Source organism: Brachionichthys hirsutus, chromosome 18 (genome assembly GCF_040956055.1).
Source record: "Brachionichthys hirsutus isolate HB-005 chromosome 18, CSIRO-AGI_Bhir_v1, whole genome shotgun sequence".
In the NCBI taxonomy this organism is placed as follows: domain Eukaryota; kingdom Metazoa; phylum Chordata; class Actinopteri; order Lophiiformes; family Brachionichthyidae; genus Brachionichthys; species Brachionichthys hirsutus.
The window spans coordinates 2137449-2163535 of NC_090914.1; the positions used below are offsets into that span (position 1 = coordinate 2137449).

At 41.8% G+C, this 26087-nt stretch overlaps 2 protein-coding genes across 2 annotated transcripts; one reads left to right on the forward strand and one right to left on the reverse strand.

The window, feature by feature from the left end:
- Nucleotides 1-1796: 1796 nt before the first annotated feature.
- Nucleotides 1797-6786, reverse strand: adprs (ADP-ribosylserine hydrolase). The gene is made up of 6 exons (XM_068751949.1): nt 6466-6786; nt 5286-5382; nt 4974-5181; nt 4671-4858; nt 3766-3866; nt 1797-3426 (listed from the first exon to the last, which is right to left on the reverse strand). Exons 1-6 carry the CDS (start codon nt 6647-6649, stop codon nt 3044-3046), a joined length of 1161 nt encoding a protein of 386 aa, XP_068608050.1. The 5' UTR covers nt 6650-6786; the 3' UTR covers nt 1797-3043.
- A 942-nt stretch (nt 6787-7728) lies between these two features.
- Nucleotides 7729-25956, forward strand: LOC137907522 (zinc finger MYM-type protein 4-like). The gene is made up of 30 exons (XM_068751867.1): nt 7729-7809; nt 9544-10135; nt 11125-11174; nt 11260-11406; nt 11558-11621; nt 12386-12585; nt 12782-12906; nt 13517-13739; nt 13869-14084; nt 14236-14386; nt 14561-14676; nt 14777-15121; nt 15224-15374; nt 15757-15932; nt 16023-16209; nt 17722-17835; nt 18109-18152; nt 18638-18776; nt 19426-19899; nt 22199-22338; nt 22423-22549; nt 23502-23757; nt 23930-23999; nt 24103-24232; nt 24322-24464; nt 24548-24662; nt 24956-25204; nt 25360-25492; nt 25596-25664; nt 25809-25956. Exons 1-30 carry the CDS (start codon nt 7771-7773, stop codon nt 25954-25956), a joined length of 5133 nt encoding a protein of 1710 aa, XP_068607968.1. The 5' UTR covers nt 7729-7770.
- The last annotated feature ends 131 nt before the right edge of the window (nt 25957-26087 follow it).

Sequence of the window (26087 nt, forward strand, 5' to 3'; positions counted from 1 at the left end):
TTGACTGATTTTAAACACACCTGAATGTCGACGATTGTGCTGCTGCTAATATGTGTCTTAAATGATTCCTCGAGGGCCAGTTTAACAAATGTGTGCCTCCATCATGTAGAAAAGCAGACTGGAGGAACAGTCTGTAACAGGAAAAATTGAGGAACGGCGTGCACAGAAAGCAACTTTAAGCATCCTTTCAGATATCTATTTATTTTACAATCATAGCACAATAGAATGTGTCCAGGCTGGCAGGAATCAAACAATGGCACTTCAGCAGGCTTTTTCAGCGTTGGCTCAGATGAGTCTCAGTGGAGTCAGGCAAGGGAAGAAGATGTGTAACCATTTCAAAGTGCTTGTGCTATTTCATTTTTGGTCCCTGCAGACTCTCTTGTGCACATGAACATTCCAAGAAAGCCAAGAAAACTTTTTCATAATTGTAACTTTACTGAGGGCTTAAAAACATAATAGTCAACATAAGGTGAAATTAGAATGTTTTATTTTATAAAAATATTTTCCACAACCCATAAAGGCCAAATTTCCAAACTCCCCACAGACATACATTTCATATCAACATATCTGGAATTTCATTTAGGAAAAAATAATAGTTTTCCACTTGGATAGACTGGCAAAATATATTCATTTGAAATCAGACATGCTTGGAACATAACTGGGACTGTAAGAATACGTCAAATGGAGTAGAAATTAAGCAGTAATGAAGATCAATTCAAATAAAAATAATTGAAAGACAACATTGTTGATCAAAAAGGAAGATGAAGAGACTCCCTCTCTTCCATGGCATGTTGCTTGTTTCTCCTCGCCTTGATCTCTGACCAGAGCTGCTTTACAATCACATGAGTCCTGACGAAAACAACCAAACAAAAACAACCAAACAGCAAAGTGCAGCATCCTTTATAAATACTACTTCATAGAACTGCATGTCTCGTGACGTTAATACAACAATGCGTCAACAGTTTGGAAAAACACACAAAAAAACAAGAGCAGCTTGTGGAGGCTTATTTTCTTTACTCAGATTTTATATTATTTCACCAAGGAACTGAGGAAATAAATGTCAGTGCGGCACTCAAGTTGATATAAAACCATGAACACTGTTCTTGTCAAGCAGGGTAATAATGCATTTTTATTATTTCAGGTTCAGGTTCTTCTGCGTGTGGCTCTGGTGGGGCCCCGGGGGTCGTTCTCGGGGTGCAATTATTTTTTCCATGGCGCCACATGAGAAACAGAAAATATTCTGGAAGGCCGGGCCAAAATGCTGAGCTCAATTCTGCATAATATTAATTGTATTTCTTTATAGAAAAGCCGTAAATAGCGTTGTTTGGACAAACTTGTAAGAATGTCATAATTAAGCAATGAAAAATTGAGGTTGCCTTAGAATTAATTTTTATTTAATTAAATTTCTCAAAACAATGGTAAAATAAATGTGAACGTGAGTTACAAGTTCTGTTCCTGCAGGTTCAGATGTTCCTCTTTCTGTTGGATTGCTTCCGTTGACATTCAATAGTAATAGGGTGATATTATCTTTCATTTCCAGTCATGGAAATCTACAAATGAGTTTGAAGCTGGAGATTGAATTTTTGAGATTCTAAAATATGGTTCAAGAGAATATAAATCGAAAATGTTCCTAACAGAATTAAAATCAATCGCTTGTATGTGAAGCGGCAGCAGATTCATTTAGAATTCAATTGTAGAAGAGAAATTATGTTCTTTGAATGCATTACAGTACAAAAAAAGTAGAAAATCTTAAACATTTAAACATAGGCAAGTATTATTTTTTCATTAACTAATGTTCTTGCATAAAATATATTGTTCTCCAAGTGAATCTAAAGCTGGGGGAGTCTTCAACAGCTCAAAGACTTCTGGAATAAAAACAACCAAACAGCAAAGTGCAGCATCCTTTATAAATACTACTTCATAGAACTGCATGTCTCGTGACGTTAATACAACAATGCGTCAACAGTTTGGAAAAACACACAAAAAAACAAGAGCAGCTTCACAAAAACGATTGGATGCATTTCTCTGAGGTTCTGTATCTAGTTTTGGTGAGAGATAATTACATCCTCATCGATGACTGCCGTTAAATACATAACAGCATTCAGGCTGCTAACATTTAGAATGTAACGTATACATTACGTTTGCTAGTAATAAGATCGGTGAACCACAGCGACCAAGTACAACTTTAAAGGACTGAAGACTTTTTATTTAGTATTTGTGGCGTTCGCTTATCGACCTCCTGCATTTTACCGCGATCACGTGAACACAGCAGATGTGAGAGGTTTAGGTTCGTCCTTGAACTGCCTCCCGATTCTACACTCGTTCAGTCCCGCATATTTCTAGATGTAAGAGCTGGTACTTTCAGGTTTAGATTTAATGTGTCAAAGGTTGAGCAAAAATATTGAGCTCGCCATCTGGCTCATGTCGTCCATGCAGATTTGGATGCACCCTCGTTCAGAGTGACTAACGGTCGGACAGGGTGGAAGCACATGACCGAACAGGACCAGTTCCGAGTGCACACGTTGGGGGAAGTATTGATTAAACAAACTGGCATGATGAAGCTATGACTTAATTGCCTGGACCCAATATTTATAATTCATTTTGCATGCATAAAAAGACCAGCCATGTGTATGACAGTCATAGTCTAGATTCAGCCTGTCTGTGTTTTGTTTGTCCCACCCAAAAACAGCCTCTTTGTTTCTAAGTACAATCACAAACTGACATACATAACTACAGAATGTACACTCTGTGTAAGTATAGGTCATACACAATCGTTTATTATGAATATGACTTGCAGTATGTCATGTATATTTGTTCTATTTCTGTGTGACCTATTGCTAGATGGAAATGGATCATTTATTACTTTTGAAAGGGAGTAGGCGTTAATAAGCATTTTTCTTCTGCCTACTCCTTTTGGGCATTTTATGTTTGCTGTTTGAAACCATGTTTTTTTTTTTTCATCTCAAAAATTGAAGCGCTCAAATAAAATAAAGGAAAAAGTAATTTTACCATTTAATAATAATAAAAAAAAAACAGGATTGGGTCACTCAGTTTCAGTTTTCTTCTCCGTGCCATTGGAAGGGGTTTCTGACGTGACGCCACGTCTCTTGTCCCCCGTCCCGCTCCCCCCTCCTCGTGATGGCTGGTGATAAAGCATGTGGAGTCGCTCTGCATTCACATCTGCGTCCTCTGCCCCCTCACAGCACTTGATCCACGACTGTGGAATAGCCTCGATTCCATAGTGTGCACCGGCAATGGCCCCTGCCATGCAGGCTATGGTGTCTGTGTCCCCTCCTAAAGCCAGGCTGTATGCGATTGTCCTCTCCAGACCACCGTAGTTCCCTGGTAGGCATTCCTGGGGCTGCAAGCAATGGAGGACACAGAAAATGGCAGTAGGGACTGACTGGAGTGCTGCAATGCCATTACCTGAAAGGAAAGATATGAACAATAACTAGAAGGCACTCCCTCTTTCCCCACTTTGTCATTCCACCTAAAAGCAATAGTTCCATGATAAAATAAAAAGTGAGGCTGCAATGCAGACGCCAGCAACATCAATCTTTATTTATTGATCCCTCGATGAGAATATTCCTTTTCCCTCTCTAGTATAATACACAAATAATTTCAACCACTCAAATAAAACAAATTCAAAATAAAAATATTAAGGAAAAAATAGAATAATTCCTCAAATAGAAAATGTCCTTGGTTCATTAATCCGCTGCTGCTGTGAAAGGGGCAAGTTGAAGTCAAAGAAACAAAGATACTCACCCAGTTCAGAAATGACCTCCTCTACGCTAACCTTCTTCTTCTCCATCAGGTCTCTGACTCTGTGGAGGCGCTCACAGAAAGGCTTCTCTGCTTCCTTTAGGCTGGACAGAAACACAGTGTTAAGGGAAATTTGGCAGAAGGCCTAACTCAAAGTTTCCTTTAAGATCATTAATTGACCCGATTTTACATTCATACATGCACATAAAGTCTCGAGCGTGGGTGTTTTTGCAAAATGATTTAAGTGATCCCTGTGCTGTTAGAAATACAGACATTCCTACAAATAAATCCCTAAATAAAAATAGATTTTAAACACTTTCATAAACTTGAGCTTCACTCGTTTGTAGATGTTGAGTTGACATGGATGTACTTTTCTACTGAATTCAAAAGAACTCATAAACACGCTCCCTTCCCCAAGTTCAGGCTCAAAGGTCGTAATAACCCCGGCTTTTCAACCGACATAGGATCTTACTTTAAAGACAGAGATGGGTTTCTGGGTTAAAGAACCCCCCTTCTCCTTCCTGAACTACTGATGTAATCTGTCCCCCCCTGGATCAAGTCTAAAAAAAGAAAGAATATCCCCTCTATTTATAACTATTTGTAACTATCTGGGTTTCCTTATTGACAGAAAGCTGTCGTTTAGTGATCATGTTTCCAGGTTGGTTTGACCAAACTTACAGTAAATGTTAGCTTTTATTAGACACAAATCCTGTTTCTCACTCAGGGCTCAAAGGTATATTGTGTTTCTTCCTCTGCTCGACGATGGGGATGTTTTTTACATGCCTGCTTGTGCCAAATGGCTGCAATCGTTAAAACGTTAAAAAACATTTGTTACTAATTATTTGATGTCACATTTCTGAACGAATCCAAATCTGCGCTACGGACGCTCTCGTCGATGTCGTGCTCACACTCTGGCGTCATTCCGGGCCATCTCGTTGTCCTCCACCTCCTCCATCTCTGCGATTAGCTTGCTGATGAACTGCTGAGGCCGGTCAAGTGCTCCCTGCGTGGAAAGGTGCACCGCTAAGGCCTGCAGCACAGCACCATTATAGCCCAGAGAACAGGAGTGAGTCAGCATGGCACCCAGACGGGCAAACTGGAGAGGAGAAAAAAAGAATTAAATTGGTCCACGACAGACTTATTTAAGTTTTAGACATGGTGAATCACGAAAGGCGAGTAGCTTTGACATTTAGGGAAGGCTCCTTGCTCACCCTTTTAATATCAGCCATATCCGGGAAAGCCAGCGCAAAGGGGGCCGTCCTCATGGCCCCCCCATTGCCGAAGGAGCCTCGGCCACTAAACTGGTCCCTGGCCGGCTGGTACACGTCATTGAGATGAGGAGAAGACAGCTTCTTCAACACCTCGATCGCTCCGGTGCCGTAACCGCGCCCTGGAGACGCGCTGTACTCCTTGGCGAACCTGGAGGCGAGACGCCAGGTCTTCAGTCTGAGAGCGTGCACGAGTCTCAGCGTTCTGTGAAACACCGTTTCTGTTAGTCGTGTCAGAAGTCTGCACTCGTGTACCTGCGGGCCATGTCCTGCTCATCGAAGCCGGCGCGGGTGAGGAGAGACTGGACCACACAACGTGCCATCGCCGTGTCGTCACTGTAGTCAAGGATACCTAACACACGAAAAATATACGAGAGGCATTGTGGGCAGCCCGAATCACACGGAAACTGATGTTCTCAATTCTGATCAGGGTCGCTCTGCCGACGTTCACATGCTACTGTGTGACTGTACTTATACTGTAATACATGCTACTGTGTGACTGTACTTATACTGTAATACATGCTACTGTGTGACTGTACTTATACTGTAATACATGCTACTGTGTGACTGTACTTATACCGTAATACATGCTACTGTGTGACTGTACTTATACTGTAATACATGCTACTGTGTGACTGTACTTATACTGTAATACATGCTACTGTGTGACTGTACTTATACTGTAATACACGCTACTGTGTGACTGTACTTATACCGTAATACATGCTACTGTGTGACTGTACTTATACTGTAATACATGCTACTGTGTGACTGTACTTATACTGTAATACACGCTACTGTGTGACTGTACTTATACCGTAATACATGCTACTGTGTGACTGTACTTATACTGTAATACATGCTACTGTGTGACTGTACTTATACTGTAATACACGCTACTGTGTGACTGTACTTATACTGTAATACATACTACCGTGTGACTGTACTTATACTGTAATACACGCTACTGTGTGACTGTACTTATACTGTAATACATGCTACTGTGTGACTGTACTTATACCGTAATACATGCTACTGTGTGACTGTACTTATACTGTAATACATGCTACTGTGTGACTGTACTTATACCGTAATACATGCTACTGTGTGACTGTACTTATACTGTAATACATGCTACTGTGTGACTGTACTTATACCGTAATACATGCTACTGTGTGACTGTACTTGTCCTGTAATACATGCTACCGTGTGACTGTACTTGTACTCTAACATTCTATCTCATAAATATATTCGTCATCAGAGGTTGCCGGCTCGAATCCCCGCTCCCTCCCACCACCACCAAGTATGGAGCGCATGAACAATCCACAATGTAAAGCGTCTTTGAGTGTCCAGAAAAGCTCCATATAAAACCAACGCGTTATTATAACTATTATTATTATTATTATATATGGCTTCTTTTGCTGATGACACAGACCGTCCCCCCTGGTGTCGTCCAGGCTGTCGAGGTGCTGCAGCACGCTCTCCATGGGAACCTCCTCCGCTCCTTCGAACTCTCCGCCGACGCAGTCTCCGAGCACGGCGGCGACCAGCGCTCCCCTGAAACGGGACAAAGACGCTGCGCCCCCGGCCGCCGCCATTCTGACTGTCGTCGTCGCCATTCGTCCGCCGTTAAACGGGCCTCAAGCTCCACCGGCGAGACACTCCGACCGTCAGTTCGGCGGACTGTCCTGCGAGGAAGTCAGTAAAACAATGTCAACATATGTCGACGAGACACTTCCTCGCTGCACCCGTCTTCTTCCTCCCTGATAAACCATCGACTGATTGACGCGCTTTAAACGCATTACCGCCACCGTGTGGACCGGAGGTTGAATCGCAAGGGTTTTTTAACTGCGCTACTCTCTGTTCTTCCATCAAATGTTACTGCCATTATATGAAGATATTGACATTATGAATAGATAATGACTACCCAGTAATAAAATAAATAAGAGATAAGGAATTATTTCCGTTACACGACCTACATCAAAGTTTATCCCTCATCGTGAGCAACTTACAATTCAATACGGTTCATTATGTTATTACTTTAATACTCAGTTTTCCATCTATCTGGAAAATTTGAGGAAGACCCTGACCCTGTCAACCCTCACCCTCGATAATTCATCAACCAAACGTGCGCCCTGTGTCCCGCCCCCTCTCACCACTGGCACAAACATACTCCTCATGACATTTTTAGTCTGTTCTTTGACTCAGTGTTCAAGCTACTGTACCAAAAACGCAAACAAATATGCACGCAGGAATCTGGCTGAGGGCAACCATTTTTTGCCTGGATCGACATCACCCCGTAGGAGCTCGAAAAATACCAGGGGCTGCTTCTTTTTATGGCTCCCATAATTGTCAGACTTTTGGAGGCAACAAAGTGCTTTCCATACCTCTGCAGCATGAAAAAAATAAACATAAGAGCAGAGAGCTTTTATTTATTTATTGATATTTAATTATATTTATATATTTATTTTCACATTTATTTCCACATATATTTTTACTTTTTTAATCTTGTTTTATATTTTTCTATTTATATTAACTTTTTTTATATTTATGTATGTATATATTTATATTTAGATATATATTTTCTTTTAGTTTTCCCCCCATTTATATTTATTTTTAATTGTGGCAGTTTTGGTCCCAAATGTTTCCCAAATGTCTGATTTACCTTGAACGCACCACAGCATCAGCGGCGGGTGGAGGGGGGGTGTTCGCAAGCGCGGCTTCTGCAGCGTAACGAAACATGGCGGATTCAGAGGAATTTAGACTTAAAAGAATAAAGGTAACAACACCGGGACATGTTCAAAGGAGTAACCGGATAGTAAACTAAAGCGATAATCTATAGCCGCATTGTGTGACATGTTGCTGAGCTTCCGGTCGGGATGTACATGTTAAAGCTAACGTTAGCTAGCTAGCTAGCTTGCAGCCTTCTAGCTCACTGTTATTCTTCATTAACGCATTTTGTCACGCCAGATAACGAAGATAACCTGTAAATCACACACAACTGAAAACATTAAGATCAAAGTCTACTCGTGAGCGTTTGTTATCCCTTCGCTCTTGTAATCGGTAACGCTAAATCCATTGTTTCACAAAGCATCGCGGAGGACTGCTGGAAACAAAATAAAGTGCAGATTTTATTAAAAGACGAGTCGTGTGAATCCCAGTTAGGATCACAGCATCGAGTTAAACTATTTTAACTGGATGTTTGGTGTGAATGTTTGTGTTCGATTACGACTATGCCAACGTGTGATTGATCGAGTAAAATGAGGCCTGTGGCCATGATCAATAGCGAACGTGTTGTTTCCTAAATCGTTTATATGCAAAGGTTTTATTCATATATGTATATTGTTTTGCAAATAACGATTCTGTAACTTGTGTTTTGTACTGTCAGTGTGTTTACTCTCCTCTTTTATCATGCATAGGGGGCAATCAATGAGATGCAAATCGGGTTTGACTAAAACCTGATTCAAATTATTTTTCCATCCTTCCATTCACACTAGATTCCATGATCCGAGGTCAGATCGAGTTGTTATGTCATGGTACAAAATATAGCTTTCCAGAGCACCTCTAAGCAAATATAATCTGTATTCCATCTCGTATTAGAAACAAGTATTGATACCCTGGAATACTTCATAATTAAATGGAGAAAGAAGGATTTTGGTGACATTTTTATTCATGGAGCATATAAGAATGTGGGATAAATGGTTATCAAAACAATTTATAATATATGAAAGGTCTATTTTCATATGGGATCTATCCGTGCTTGGTCGCTTTTTTTGGTTGTTTCAGCAATAATCCTTCTAACCCGGCCAGCATGGCAGGTTTTCTGAACGCTTTGGTTATACACGGTAAAAGTACAGCAGCTTTGACCAACTTTAAATATCAAGTTTGACAAAGTTTTTTTTCTAGCATGGATAAGCAGCATTTCAAAATGAAGTTCTAATAATTAAGTTAACGTAGTATTCAGTATTCTGCCATTGAAGCTATGACAATGTGACATTGATAATAATAATTGCGCTGAACAAATAAGACATTTTTGCCTTACATTTTGATCCCTGGAATGGATGCAACATTGATTTGGCCTCAGTTTTACAGATCTCATACATTTTTCATTCACAGAAATATCCTGAAGTTATCTCTTACACGAGGGTACAAGGGCTCAAAATACTGAATTGTGTACTTCACGGGACTGTAAAAAAAAATACAACAAATTCTGAGGGTTTGGGTGATTGATTTTTCAGAGAATGACACAATGTCAACACACAATTGACAGAGAATAATATGTTCTACATAAGTACAGTTCGTGTGTATTGTTTTTATGAGGTATCTGAAAATCCTACGGTTCATTCAGTTGAAGAGATTGATGAGATGAGATTAATAATTAGTCCAGACTCTAAAAATACAGTATAGTTACATTTTAAACTTCATTTTAATAAATTAAATCAGTATTTTTTCCATCCGACGTGAGTAAAAGACGTAAATAAGCAGCATCAAACACTTTCTTTCTCCCCTGCAGCACGAGGAGCATCTGTCCAGAGTGTTTGACGAAGTGATGGGGCTCGGACAATTTGCCGATTCCTCGCGAGGCTCTGCAACCTCTTCCAAGAGCAGTGGCCAAGACGACGCAAAGGGAACAGACAAAGTGTCGGGCCAAGGGGAACACCAACAGGTAGATGAAGACAGCAATGGCGGCAGACGAGAAGAAAAGATGGAAGAGGGAATGGGAGAACCGTCCTTGCCTCTCATTTCTTCCACTTCCTCCGACCAACATTCCTTGTTTACTGTGGAAACTAACAAAAGAGGACCAGGAAGAGGAACAGGAAGAAGTGGGGGGGGCGCCTTTGATGATGCAGTGGATGGCCTGGAAGATGATGAAGACTGGCACTTTGCCCTGCCAATGGGCAGCCTGGAGGATGCTAATATATGTGAGGCAAATCGAAAAGAAAGCCAACCAGGAGCGGGGCACAAGGGGCCTCTTTGTGATTCTTTGACTTGTCAGCCGCGAGAGGAGGAGCAGGAGGAGCAGGAGGAGCAGGAAAGGGAAGGGAGCGTCGGATCTAGTAACACCTCTCACTCCTCCCAGGAGCACACACCTGACAACAGCCAAGGTAAGGCTGTGCATATCAGAATTTAGACCATTCTAAAGGGCAAGTTGTGTTTTTGTTTTTTTACCAACAACATATATCAGGTGTCTATCCACTATCTAGGACAAATACCTTTTCTGTTTGTTTTTTTGTTAAGGTATGGCTCCTCTGTCTTAGTTACTGGCCATACGACCAATTTACTTACCGGTATTTGCATGTTTTTGTGGCGGGACAAAGTGTTTATTGTTTTATAGTGTGTTTATAGCGGTACTGTGATTGGTCTTCGGGCATTTGACTCTCAAACTTAAGAGTAACGGCATCGAGTGAGACACGAGGAAGTTTAATAACATTTCACGAGCTTACATGCGAAGAACACTTCCGAAACCATGTCTCTTGTTTACAATAGTGCCAGAATCAAAGGCCAAAGTAGCCAAAATCAGCGGAAACAAGCTGATAGAGAAGGTTGAATTGCTGGTGGCGGCAGTTTTTGCATCTCTGCACCATAAATTTGTGATTTTGCGCGTTTTCATGGGATTTCTCCTTTCAAAAGGAAAAAATTATGTGTGTACATTATACTGTATATGGGTCATTAACTAAGACTGTGAAAATGGGTGACTTGTGTGTTTTCCTTGTGTCTATCATATTTTATCTTGATTTAACTAGTAGACTTTAGTCGCAATATTCAAATGAAGACAGAACATTTTGTGGTCGGCTGGGTGCATCCCAGTCGTGTATCAGCTGGTTCTCCGTGAACCGAATCGTTATAGTTGAATGAGAATCGGAAAGCTTTTATTTGACACGAGGAAAAAGGCAGAAATGCTCCAACTGCTCACAGAAACAAGAGAATAACAATATAAAACTATTTCAGGTATGCTCTAGAATTATTTTCCATGTCCATTATTTTATTTGTTCATTGTTTCATTCACAGTTTGCACAAAGCGTGTGTAAATTTTAAACTCTTGAGTGTGTAATGCTTTGAAGAAAGTCGTTTTTTCACACTACCTTTCTGTCAGGAGGAGTCCAGAACCAGACAGAGGAGACGGAAGATAGCCAGGAGGGAGAGGTGTGCATTCTGACTGATCGTCAAAGTAACTTCACTTTACAACTTTTCCTTCAGTCGTTGATTGAGAATAAATCTATTGTTTCAGAAGACGGAGGCTGCTCCAGCGAAGGAAAGCAATCCCCCGATTTCGCCAATCAAGATTAAAGATGAACCCATTGACGAGGGCTACGACGCAGCTCTACTGCCGCAGAGCTCCATCAGACAGATAAAAGAAGAGCTGGAGCATCATGAGGTGAGTGTGGGGGGGGGGGCTAAGCTATCGGTGTGCATTTGCTGTTTATGATCAGTGGGGGGTAGGTTTGATTTTTTTTTATAGCAGAGTAATTAGAAGAAGTCACGAGTTGAAAGAAATCAGATTTTGTTTTCCCGTGTTTTCCTTTCAGGAAGAGTTGAGGATCAGCTCTGTGTACTCTGTAGGTGGAGCGAACGCCTTCGCAGCCCCCCCCAGTGAGTCGATTTCATTTGTTAATTGTAACATATAACATTTCTCTCATTTTGTTTCTGTCATATTAACCGTGTCTCAATTCAGGGACTGCATCCTTCCTTTCTTAGAAGCTGGGGAGGCCTTTGTGGAACTCTGATGCGCTGTTAAATGCGGATTCATAGTTTACAGAGAGTTTTATTTTCACTCTTGCATAAACATCTTGCCTGTTTCCAAGTAATATCGACAGCTGAAGTTGGATTTGTCCATATGGTTTGACCATAACAGTAGTCGAGAGGGCTAGTCTGTGATTGGCCCATAATCGGAGAAGGCTAATTGCTTATAGATAATAATCGATTTTTTTTACGGATTGTTCAGGAGCACAGACATTAGGGAAATAATTTACTCTCATAAATTGGCAGTAGTAAGGCCGAGTCAGCGAGATGCTTTAAATGGAGGGTCTTGATAGAGTTTCAGTTAATTTTTTTTGGTTATGATGTGCATGATGGTCACTACTTCTTTACAGCACTCGAGGCGCTGTCGACGGGCGCTGCACTGTTGATTGTCAGTACGTGTGTGTGTGTGTGTGTGTGTGATTTAGGCCTGCGACCGAAAAGAGAGGGAAGGGGTTAATGAAGTATGCCTTCTCCTCTTTTTCTTATTTGCTAACTGAATTGCAGTGTTTTAGAAGCGTCAGCAGCCAGTGGTTAAAACTACACGTTTTCTATGCATGGGAGGTGCTATTAAAAACAATCTAAATAAAATAATCTCTCTTTTTTATCTACTCGAGTGCCAGCAGCAGTCCCAGCACCCCCACCAGCGACCATTTTTATACCAAGTACAAGTACAGTCCTGCAAGCCATGGCTCCTTTCCCAGTCAGAGCGCCTCCATTTCAAATCCAGAATTCACTACCGGCTCTGACCCAAGTGCCCCCACGCCCACCTGCACCCCCCGTCCCTGGTAGTGTTTGCTGCAGCGGCTGTTGTAAGGTACTTAACGCTGCTTATTTTTGAAACATTTATATGTCAATGATACCAAAAAAGTCCGAATTGTAGTTGCTATTCATCTTTTGCCGTTGTAAATATACGGCAATTATTTTATACGCATTATAAATGACACAATTTACACGAGTCGACAGGAAATGATTGTGCCACGTGTGCATGTGTTCATTATTGTTTCTTGAAGGTTCTGTTGAAAGGCCAAACAGCATTCCAAAGAAAAGGTTCTACGCAGCTGTTCTGCTCCACAGTCTGTCTGACTGGCCATCTGCCTCCAGTCAACAAGAACCGATCCTGTTTCCAGTGCAACAGGTATAGTCGCGTGGCACGCAGCTAGCAGCTAGCTCTGTAGCGCACAGATTTTAGTGCATGCGTGTCAAACTCAAGGCCCGAGTGCCACGTCCGGTCTGCGGTACGATTATATCTGGCCCACGAAATAACTTAATGGCCCACCAATATGAAGCGCTGATTACACGCAAAATACAGATCCCATAATGCAGTGCAACAGCTGCCTTACCGAACTATAGGCTCCCCAGGATCATTCCCCCATGAGTCTTTCAGCCTTTCAGAATCGACGGGTATATGTTTACTAATATTGCCGGTAAAACTGTGTCCTAATGTGGCTGTAAAAAAAAAGAATTTACCGTAATCTAAGAAGGTACGATGAGACGAGACATCAGGAAAAACCTGAATGCAGAGCTGGAGCTATAGAAGAGTTGAAGAATTTGAAAGCTGCTGTGAAAGCACGTTTTATTGCGGCAGAGGAGATGGCCGAGTCAGCCCGGCCAAACTTGGCGACAATAAAACGTGTAATTATATTGTCAGTCTGTTTTAAATATTAAATTCATCCGTTCTTTCTCTAACCTTTTACCTGCATCCTGTGATCGTCCACTCTTAATTTCTTGTGCTATTCTTTTTCAAGGGAGATTCTCCAGCCGAGGGACATGGTCAGGATTCCAAAGGAGGACAATACCTACATGCACTTTTGCGGCCAGTTCTGTCTGTCTGTCTTCAGACACAAGAAGAAACAAGTTGATAAGGTTCCCAATAAATGGCCTGACAAAGGACAAGAAAGGAAGCTTGAGAAACCAGCAGAGCGACTCCCGGAAAAACCCGTTTGCAATGTCTGCAAAGTCTCTAACAGGGTAAGAGAATCACATTTCTGATTCTTACAGTGACGACAGATTCTGCCCCTCATGACATGATAAAATTTACTTTCAAATTTGCCTTAATTATTTGCATTTCCTTATGTCTTCTTGTCATTGTCTCTCCAGCTGATTGAGCACGAAGTCACCCATCATGGCCGCCTCCACAGACTTTGTAGTAATGCTTGTTTTGTTACTTGGCGAAAGATGCGGCAGTTGGCCATGAACTGCTGCGAAGGCTGTGGACTTTACTGTAACAGCAGCTCGGGCTCCTGTCAGACGCTCACTATCGATAGATCCCAGCTCAACTTCTGTAGTCCTACCTGCATTAGCACATACAAACAGGTACACGTTAGAAAAATACTACTGCTTGTAGTGTGTAGGATGTTTTTGCAATATGACTTAAATATAGTACCCACAAATCAGTCTGCGTCACAAAAACAATTCCGTCGAATGCATCGGGCCTCTTACCGACTACTTTCTCCTTTTCCTACAGACCTGCAGAAAGATGGTCGAGTGTGCCAACTGTCACAAAACGACAACAGCGTCCTCCACCATCATGGAACGAGATCAGAGGGGCAAAGTTCAGCTGTACTGTTCACCTGTTTGTGTGGAACAGAGTCGACCAGGCCAACACATCCTCAGTGGTAGGAGAGAGAGACATTCAGTGCCAGGGTCAGCTGATATACCGTTTCAGATCCCCTGAGACAACGAGAATATTGAATATAGAATCTATTCTTGTCACTGCAGTCAGGGCACACTTTGCTTTATTATTAATTCACGTGCCACCCAATGAAATGATTTAATTTTTTTAACTATAGGTGCTGCATTCCCCTGCTGCCGGTGCAAGATATCTGCTGTTCCTCAGTACCATCTGGCCATGGTGGACGGCACCATTCGTAACTTCTGCTCCCTTGACTGCGTTTCATTGTTCAGGGTATAATCTCTCGTATCTGAAAATGTTGACGCTGTTGGTCGACAGCTTGCCTTTTTTTTTTTCGGATTAAATATGTTATTGTATCTTTTTCTCCTAACAGAAATCTGGTCACGACTCTCAACCAGACCTGATCAATGGAAACCTGACTCCCAAAGATGCCCCCAAACCAGGCCCTTCTGTCGGAACCAGCTCCGTTCCTCCCGTGCCTCAGAACTACCCATCTTCCGTCCCCTACCAGGGTCACCATCCCGGTCATACGTCAGTGCCTCCACTGGTGCCTCCCTTCCCAGCCATGTCGTCCCCTTCCCCAGGGCAAGCACAGCTCAAAGTCTCTGCTGGTCAGCCGTTGAAAGCAGCAGAGGCCAGGCCCATTGGCGCGTCCAAGCTAACCTGCCATCAGTGTAGCAAACAGTTCAACATCAAACCGGTGCTGTTCAGTCACCAGGCAAGGGACACGGCTCACATACAGACTAACCCCTGACCCCAAAGTCCTTACCGGCGCTGCATGATTTTAACACTGATCTGATTTTGTTGTTGTTGCCTGCAGGGTCGTATTTCCATGTTCTGCAGCAAGGTGTGCTGTGAGCACTACAAAACCCAGAAGAATATCCTGGTGGTATGTGAGTTTTGTAAACAGGAGAAAGTACTTTTTGATACCATCAACTACAACCAGCAGGACATGGTCTTCTGTAGTGAGAGTGAGTTCATTTAACGTGGCCTTTTCATTTGATCTATCTCTAGCTATCTCTCTATCTACAGTATCTATCTATCTCTATCGCTATATTTCTTTTATATATATATATATATATATGCACCTCGGCAGTGTCCAAGGGGTACGAATCCACTCTCTGTATTGCAGTCTTAGTTAATATAAGTTAACTTTTATTAACAAATTGCAAAAGCAGAATGTCTGATTAAAGACATTGTCTTTGTCACCGTGTTCCAGCGTTGGGGAAAAAAACAAGCCTCAAAGTGCTGTTCATAACTAATAATCAAAATAGGTCTAAGAACAATCTTGAAATACACGTTTGCAGTACTCTGACCCAAATTATATTATAGTCCAATCACCCTGTGTTCCAGGCTGTAAGGCTCTCTTCAAACATGAGCTTACGAGACACAACAAGGAGCGTCCCTGGCGCCCCTGCACTTACTGTTCTGGCACCAGCAAGAAGATGCTGCACAGCCATTATGGAGGCAGGATGGAGGAGTTTTGTAGACCTCACTGCATGTCCCAGTACACTATACTCTACTATGGGGTGAGGACAACGATGTTTGCACAAGTGTGGTTGTGTGATCATCTTTCACTGCCTCTAAAGATCTTCTCTCCTCCTCCTTTTCCTGTCCAGATGGGGAGGTGTGACGGTTGTCGGAAGCAGGGCTGCATGGCCGAGAAGCTGCAGTGTTTGGGTTCGGTCCGTAATTTCTGCAACCTGCACTGCTTGCTGCATTACTGTTCCCTCCATTTTGAAACGAGCCATCATACCAGTAGTAACGGTACTGGAACAGCCCCGCAAACACCCTACGGTAAACTGCGTCATCACTTCTCTTACGCTGTGTGATAGTTCATGCTTCCTTGCTAGTTATATGTTTCCAACGAACAGAAAAGTAGACCCTAACTAACCCAACACTGTGGGAGGACAGCCATACTTCAATCAAGATTGTAATGTAACTTGACCTGTCTTACTATCTCTTCATCCGACCTCAGAAATGCTCTGGTTAATCCTGTAATGTTGATGTTTTGTAACATGATACCAACTGGAGCACATAGTGTGACTGATGTTTCTACTATTTAAATCCAGATGATTACACAAAAGTTTAAGCCCTTGGCATACATCTGTTAAGAATTCAAGTATGCTGGGGTTTTGTTTATTTCATTTTCACAAGTTGTTGAAAGTACTCTTGATCCTGGTTGAGAAATCATCTCACTTTTAAATCCCAATCCACCCTCATACCCCTTTATGTGTGTCACTTTCTTTAATTTCTGTCATCTATATGATAATCTAAATACTAATATGCAATTAAGTTTAAAAGTCCCATATTATACCCATTTTACGCAAGTTAATGCCGTTCTTAGGCACTTACGGTATATGAAATATTTGTGACAGTCTTTGGTCAAAATATCAAACAGATGCTGCAGGACAGCGTCCCTCATTTCTGTCTCAAACAGCTCTCAGAAATGGTAGCAAAAGGAAGAGACTCAACTCACACGGCGGCGCGATGATCCGTGAATAAACTCGGGATGGAATAAAGATGCTGTGAATGATCCATCCATCTTCAAAACGCTTATCCATCCTAAATAGATGCTCGAGCCACCTCATCTGGCTCCTCTCAACGAGTTGAAACCAAAGATCTAAGACGTCTTCTGCGTACACAAAATGCCTATTTCTCTCAAATGTTTGTTTAGCACCTCCTTTGGAAATAGGCCTTTTGTGTACATAGAGTCATAGAAGATGTCTTAAATCTTTGAATTCAACGTGTGGAAACATTTGATCAAAAACAAAAGTTTTACGTTTATATTTTTGCTCGGTGTAATTCCTGATTATTCCAGAATCAATCACCAACCCGTGGCGTTTCATAGAGGTGTACAGTAACAGCTTGACATACGAGTATAATTTGTTCCAGGACCAAGATCGTGACTCAAATCACTCGTATGTCCCAAAGAAATCTCCAATATAAAATAACTGAAAACAATTTAATCTGTCCCGTGTCTAAAGACACCCAAATCAACACTAATAACAATGGAAAAACTTTATTAATTGCAATATTGATACACACGCAGTGATAAAATAAATTATTGTTATATATAATGTGGTTTTATTATGAGATTAACTTCGAGACACATGGTAGCATCTGAAAGTTGTTGCTCGCAGGTTTGCTGGAACACTCGTATGTTGAGGTATTACTGTACTCGCATGTGCCATGACGAAACGTTCTGTTTAATAATATGACATGGCTCCCAAGCTTCATGTCAACCCATTTTGTGAGCGATTTCCAGGTGGGGAAGCAAAAGCGCTTCAACATGAGTCTCTTTCTCTCTTCCTCCAGCTCTGGTGCAGCCAAACCACTGCACAAAGATGAATCCCGTCATAGCTGATGTGGTGTCACTGGCCAATGGTTCTGCCACTCAGCCCAGCGTGTCTGCAGATATTGCTCTGACAGGTTAGTTCATTACATACGGTGGCGCAGGTGATTGAGCGGGTCGTCCCATGATCGAGAGGTTGGCGGTTCGATTCCTGTCTGCGGCACATGTGTCCACCGTTGCTGTGTCCTTGGGCAAGACACTTCACCCACATTGCCTGTGTGAATGTCTGTAGTGGGGCCAATTGCACAAATTGGCAGGTCTTTTTTTTTTACATGTTGAATATAATCAGGAATAAACGGTCTGTTTCTCACTCGGGTTGTTGATGACATGCATTTATTCTTCTTTTGTAGGAGCACTGCCGAACTCCAGCATTGATGGCAAGAACCTCGACCATGTATGTTTTGTTTGTGTGTGTGTGTGTGTGTGTGCGTGTGCGTGTTTCCTGGTCTGAACTTGTAGCTGCAGGACATGACTTAAAACTAGGGATGTCTTAACCAGGTTTGTTTTGCCTCCGAGTCATTTGATTTTGAACCGATACCGAGTTCTGATCCAAAACTTCTATTATACATCAAGAAACGGATCTGGGATGTCCTTTATTTTTTATTCTATGCATCTTATTTCAACATTTAACTCTAAAACATCGTACGTCTATGGCGTAGCTTTGTTTTGTCCCGGTTGATGGCATGCTGAAAATTGCTATCCATATGTATCCGATTCCGATTGAGTCTGGAAGCTTGCAATCGGGCCCTATTTCTAATTGCGGGACTGGATCGGGACATCCCTACCTAATACTGCTAAACCGTAAAAAAGAATAGTACCGGTTAGAAATAAAATTGCTGCATATTAATGATTGTGAATATTTTTCATGTCTGTGTCCAGGCCAGTACTCAAACCGATGCCGTGCAAGTGCCTTTGTCACGTCGACGCCAAATGAAGAACAAGTCGGTTCTGTGTCGTCCCTTCACTATGGATCAAGAGAGCTTTTGCCAACTGTCTGAACCTTCTACGGGATCAGCAGGTAGCTACCAACAAAACGCAAATCGATTGCATAGCAGGACTGTCATCTGCTAGATCCCATGCTAAAAGAAAAAACGGGAAATAATAGTTTTAGAGACATTTGAAACATCAAGTCATGACGTATTATAATCAGTCTTGTCAGTTTAAAATCAGTTTTCTCTGCACACTTCTTTTCGCTGCATCTTCACTTCTGCTCAGTGTCTGGAGAAAACCTTCCGAAATATCTTGTTTCATTTATTCCTCCAACCAAAGTTGTGCTTGTTTGGTATTAGACTTTTCTTCGAGACACTCAGTTTTTAAAATGTTCACATCACACAAATCAGATGAACCAATTATAATTGAAATAGCAAACTGTCACCAAAGCAAAAACAGAATTTATTGCAGTGCTTCTTGTAGGAATAATATTGATGCATCGGGCTAATGATGAGCTCGTACATATAAACTATCTATTTAATATATTTTCTGTTAAGACATTATCTAATATTATAGCATTATGTATCCGACAGTGCTATGACAAACACTAATTTATTTAATACCTTGTTGGAATAGAAGTAACCATTCGCCTTCTCGCTATGTGTGTCTCTACGTACACACCATCTAATGCTTTTATTTTCTTTTGGTTCATTCAATTATTCGTTGTTCACAATCAGCTGTATCAATAAGTGCACCAACTCTGCTAGATAGCGCCGTGCGACCTGGCCGGTTGACCGTGGACGCATCCACATCTCCAGAGCTGTCACTAGAAGTTCGTGAAGAAACGCAGCCGTGCAAAGGTGTGCCAGCGCGCCTTACGGGACGCCATTTCCTGGGCAAGAGGGAAGCTGACTCTGACTGCAAGGTTTGCTCGCGTCACAAGAGGAAAAGAGGGGAGGAAGAACGGGATCGGAAGGAGGAGGAGAAGAAAGAAGCAAATGAGGCAGATGGAATTAAGACTCATGATAAGAATGAAGGGGAGGAGCACCGCGACAGGCAGGATGGTCAGCAGCAGAGTAAGACAATAAGGAGTCAGACGTCGTATTACTGCAAGACGTGCTCAGGACAGCCCGACCTCTGTCCAGTCCCCTGCTTTGAACTATACCACACCAGACTGATCTACAAAACGGCTCCTGAACTGGAAACACAAGGTGAGCCTACAGAGTAACACGACAGAACATACTCTCGACATTTAATATCACAATTAAACATTAAGTAACAAATCCTGTTGTGCTATAGCTTTGCTTATTTATATATTGTGTATTGCATATTTTTTGGTTATTTGCAGCATGTGCGAAGAACTCTTTTTTTTGCATCTATGCTGATTTCAAGTAAATTCAACTGACTTTTTTTTAAGAGGGTCGAGTGTGTCACCCAAGTTTTTCTCTCCACAGCCTGCTGACCTGCTGACACGGAAGTTGTTCCCTGCTGTGACCCCCTGGACAAAGGACTGGCGCGGGATTAGCTGCTGCTGTTTACAACTGTACGACTTTCAGATCTTAACGTGCGTTTTTGGGGTTGTTCCGTTTGAAATAAAAACCTTTGTTGGCAGTAAAGATAGTAATTAGATGGTACTTAAATGGCAGTGCTTTTATAGAGCCAAAGCAGCAAAAGGGTGCACTTATTGGGTTACCTTTTTTTTTTTATAGAAAACTGAAGAAAGCAGTAATTCTGATCCATGCTGTAAAAAAAGGCAAGTGCAAAGGGCTCGTAGCCGGTGTAATAGCCTTAGCACACTTCCCTCAGTGCTTCCTTGACACACAGACCATTCTATACCATTGCAATATGAGTTATCAGCATGCAGCTTGATTATATTTTATTTAGGTCACTCATAGCTGGGAAAAGCATACAACTCGGTACAATGTTGGAATACAGTATTTTAATATAGACGTTTCTGTGGTGTTGAGGTCCACACAGAATCACATTTCTGATGAGTAAAATGTATAAACTTTGTCGAGAGAAAATCTATTTGTGTCAAAATCCAACTGGAAATGTATTTAAATAGGAAGTGCAAGGCTGAAGACTGAAGTTGTTTCATGCAAAATGTGCTGCTTGATGTGCTTCTACATTGACTGAAATACTTGCGTACTGAATTAGTATGAAGTTATTTTTTGTATTCTTGTTAAACAGCAACTCGTTGAGGTTTTCACTCGTGTGAATGAATTGTGTGAAACAAGTCATCTTCATCTCGTTGACATTTGCTTTGAACTAGAGTTGTTACATTTCTAAGGCTCATGTTTTATGTCTGTGTTAATTTGCATTCAGTAGTTTGTATGTCGTTTGTGTTGCCTCTCCGTGATGGTTTGTTGTCCTAAGCTGTGTTATTACAAGGACATGGATGTGAAATGTAAGGTTGTCAACATCTGAATGCAAATGTTCAAGTTTTGTTAAAACTAAAACATGTGAATACATTTAAATTTGGAATAAAAATGTCTTTGTATTTTATAATTTCTTGGCTCCTTCAGTGTAAAAAATGAGTACAAAATGAAGCGTCAGAATTTTCGGTCCTTTTTGAAGCAAACGGTTCATGTATGTGAAGCTGAAGCTGAACCATTAAATGTTGTTATAGACTGAATGATGAGCAGAGGATTGAAGTGTGCATCTAAATGCACATTCAGCAACGGTTATCTAATAATTCATATTATAAATCTTTATTTTTATGTCGATAAGAGTATTTTGCTTCATTCCTTGACTCATACAGGACATTGACAGATTTTAGAGGGGGATTTTTTTTTCAATGGTATTTTCTCTACTGTCTGATATTGATCTTGTGTACGGTAATAATAGATTTTGTATATTTGCTAAAAGCAGAGTTTATGGTCAGGCATGACTTCAGAAACATGCAGATTGTTGCGTCCAGAAATACCTCAGGAAGGAGAATCTTTTCATTCCTGATATTAAACATTAACACATACACTACCGTTCAAAAGTTTGAGGTCACTTAGAGATTTCCTTATTTTTGAAAGAAAACTTTTTTGCAATAACTTTACACTAATCAGAAATACACGAATACATTGTTAATGTGGTAAACGACTACCCTGCAAATGTCTGATTTTTGGTGCAACATATACGTCGGTGTATCGAGGCCCATTTTTCAGCAGCGATCACTCCAGGGTTCTAACGGTACAATGTGTTTGCTCATTGCCTCAGAAGGCTAATGGGTGAGGAGAAAACCCTACAATGCCTTAATATTGTGTGGTTTATTTTATTGAAGTATATTAAAGTTGTAAGTAATATTCCTGTAATGATTTTATCCTGTAGCTTCTATTAGCCAGCTGTGAAATTAAAGCATGCTTTAAGTCAAATCTCTCTCTTCTTGTTTATAAAGTCAGTAACAATAAATGTCCAAATCTAAGAATGTAAAAGTTGTTTATCTTATTTTCTAAGTCTATCCATTTATTATATATTAATATTTTGTCCCCATCTCTCTCTCTCCTCTCCCTGGTCCAGCTCTGTCGGCAGTCAGCTCCTCAGCAGAAGAGGAGAAGGTGAAGGTTGTCATGGTGCCTGTCCCGGTACCGGTCTTCATTCCAGTGCCTATGAAGCTGTACTCCCAGCACACACCTGTCCCGTTCACCATTCCTTTGGCTGTACGTTCCCATTACATTACAAACTCTGGCAAGTCATTATGGGTAGAATCAAATGTTAACCCTTTTCTCCCCCCCTCTTTACAGCTACCAGTACCCTTTGTCGTACCACCACAGAACAAAGATACGAGAGACGTAGCTGTCCAATCAGAGTATTTGGCTGAAGAAAAGGAAATACAGACGAATGAGCGTATTTCAAGTGCAGGTGAGGGATGCTGCTTGTCTGTTTGACATGTGTGCATTCATTGATAGTAAAAAAAAAAATGAGGTTGTGATAGGAGATGCAGGAGAGACAGTTGGGCAAATGGCTATTGTGGAATGAAATTCATAGCAACCACTCGGAGACTGTAGCTTCAGAACATACTAACCACTATACTCACCATGTTTTTGTATATATAAGTCATATCTATTGTATCTGTCTCATATCTAAGTAATTTGTACGTTTTTCTAAAGTTTATCAACACAAATGTCCAAAGCTTAACTGGCTTCAACGTGCCTGTAATACGAATTGGACACTTTGTAGGGTTATCAACATCAACATTACATTTCATCTGTTCACATCTAATGATTTGTTTTTATCAATTTGTGTAATTGTTGTTTTTTTATTTGTCAATCAGTCTCATTAACGATTTGATTATTCTAAAGAGTATTGTTATGTTATTAACATAAAATGAGTTAAAAGTCAAACTATTAAGGAAAACTTGTCAGACCTCCAGTCCAAAAGGACTGCAGTGACATTTGCTTAACAAGAAGACTATATTTCATAGCAACCATTTACATGAACTGGAGAAGCAACAGTCTTCATCGCCTTGAATGACATGGGAATGATATGTCCGTACATCTGTCCATTGTAGTTTAAATGTTTTATTGTGGGGCATTTGACAAACAGTTTTGTGTGGAGTTGTGATAGAATATCATCTTTAGATAACTTGTTACTGAAGTATTTTATCTATAAATGTCATAACATGGATTGATATAGTCGTAGAAGGAATGTGTACTTACCGGTAATATATTCACTGGTATATGGATGTATTTCTAAGTCTGTATGTAAGATGGTACATCTTATAACAATATAATGTTTCACTACCGTAACAGCAGTAGTGATCTATATGTTTTATCGTGAGATGACACAAATTTCACCTTATCTATGTCTGTGTCTGTGAAAGACCAATGTCCTCATTGTGGGGATGTAAAGACAAGTGAGGTCTCTCAAACAATCCGTGAAGAGGAGGAGACTCAAAAAGCGGTACAAGCTGAGCTGCCGCATCCTGTTAGTCCACAGAAGAGCACGGAGTCCACTGATCCCCATTTTAATACACGACCAGAGGAGAGCACGACGTCAAGTGACCCACAAACCATGGAGCAACCGCCCTCCTCTCCAATAATGGACTTGGAGACCGACTTCCCATCAGGTGACACGTCATATAATAATCTTTGGACAAATAAAACAGTTGCAAATTAAAATATTTTCTTGTGGATATCTCAGCAGCCTAAAATCTTATTTTACCAGCTTAAATGGAAAATACGTTCAACAGCAAACACACACACTGACATTCACTTACTGATGTTTGTGTGTTTGTTTTGCAGAATCTTTGGATCAGAAACCATCAGCTCCGCGGCGAGGAGTAAAGAGACCGAGAGAAGGTTACCCCGGCCGGAAACGGGTAAAAAGATTAGTGGATTTTAGTGGAAGCCTGGATTTTCTCTCAACAAACAGTCAGCCTTTCCCCTCTCTATCTAATATCCATTGTGTTTGTGTCTGCCCAGGGTCGGAGGCGAACGACTCCATTAAACAGCGGTGCTGCTGTGACTCCAGCCGCCCCCAAAATAAACCACATATATGGCGTTAAAGCCTGGAAGAGCTGGGTCCAACAGCGAAACAAAGTTCCGAGAGAAGGTGAGCGCCCTCCCTTTCTGTTATGTGTTTCAGGATTCGTCTGAGGCGCCGTTTGCCTCACGCTGTTTGTTTGTCCTGGTTTCATCCAGTCGACGTGAAAGAAGACGTCCTTCAGTGCGACTCTGGGGAGCTGAGCTTCGCCCTGTCTCGCTTCATTAGGGAAGCAAGACGTCCTAATGGAGAAAGCTACACGCCAGACAGCATCTTCTACCTCTGTTTGGGGATACAGCAGGTACACACACACACACACACACACACACCGAGTCCGTGGTGTTCCTTGGTTATTACTTTCTTTCTGCCTCTGTCTTTGTTCAGTACCTCTTCATGATGGGCCGCATAGAAAACATCTTTACTGATGAACTGTACAGTCAGTTTGCAACAGAGATCTCTGGGATGCTGCGTCTCTGGAAGCCTCAGCTGCTGCCCAATGGTATGATCACTTAACTATTTTATTTTAATGTATTTTATCAAAAAGGTTCACCCCATAAGAGAGAGACAGAGAGAGAGCAGGATCAGAAAAAAACATCATGTAACTTAATATAGGCTGCTGGATAAAGAGCTGCTGTATGAATGCTAATGCTAGCGATAGGGACATCAGAGTTGGCAGGTCCAGGTTCTGCAGCACCGCGGACAGAAGGACCTGCAGCCTGAGAGAACTTGTTGAACCAGTTCATGAAACACGAGCCGCATGGACTCTCCCTCTGCTTCCTCCTTTCGTTCAAGGTGTCGCTTCCTCCCGCGTCGTGGAGTCGTACCTGTGGGAGTGTAAGCAGCTCGGCGCCTACTCCCCCATCGTTCTGCTCAACACGCTGCTCTTCTTCTGTACCAAGAACTTTCACTTCACCACGCTAGCGCAGCATCAACGCCTCTCCTTCACCAACTTCGCTCGATGCTCCAAACCCTGCAAAGGAGCCGGCAAAGTTCTCTACCTCCGACACCACAGAAGCAGTCCCGCTGCGCCGCGTGAGACGGGTGGGTGGCGTGAACTAGAAGATGAGCTGTGTATTTACATGATCAGCATTAGAACTGTCCATAGTTAAGATAAAATATCAGGTATCGTTCATTTGAAAATGTTTCTCTATTCTCATCCCAATAAACAAATTCTGTTTGGAAATATTTTTGTCTTTTGCTCCGTTTTCTTGCGTCAGAACGATTAAGAAAACAGCAAACAGAAGAAGAGAGGGACCTCGAGATGCTTGAAAATGTCACCAACCCTCTGCACTGTCCGGTCAGACTCTACGAGTTCTACCTCTCGAGATGGTGAGGCCACACACACACACACACACACACACACACACGCACACACACAGGCCAGCTAACGAATGAAGACGACTCATCTTTTCTCCCTCTTCCTCTCCAATAGCCAAGAGTCGGTGAGGAAGAGGACTGATGTGTTTTACCTTCAGCCGGAACAAGATGTTCATAGACACAGGTGGGTCGACCAGCGTTAAGCAAACCCCGTGTCTCATGACTGTTGAACAAAATGGCGTGTGTTTGTTTTTAAGTTCCTGAACGGAAGTTATAATTCCATTAAAAATGCTAAATTGTTAAGACGGCTTTTTCTCTTCCTCAACAGCTCCCATTGGTTCACCGCTGAACCATTAGAGGACGCCACTCTGCAGAGCATGCTCACACGCATCCTTGCCGTGCGAGAGGTTCACCATGGACAGGAAGCGGGCGGACGCCGGTACGCGGCCACCGCTGAAGACAACAGTTTACAGTGACACGGAGCTCTCCTCATTCACGCCCTGATGATGGAGTATGGGTATGTCTTATACCCATCGGTCACTGAGGCTGAGGCTGATCTGTCCATGAAACAGAGACACAACGGAAGCCAGTTCAGTATATCGAGGTT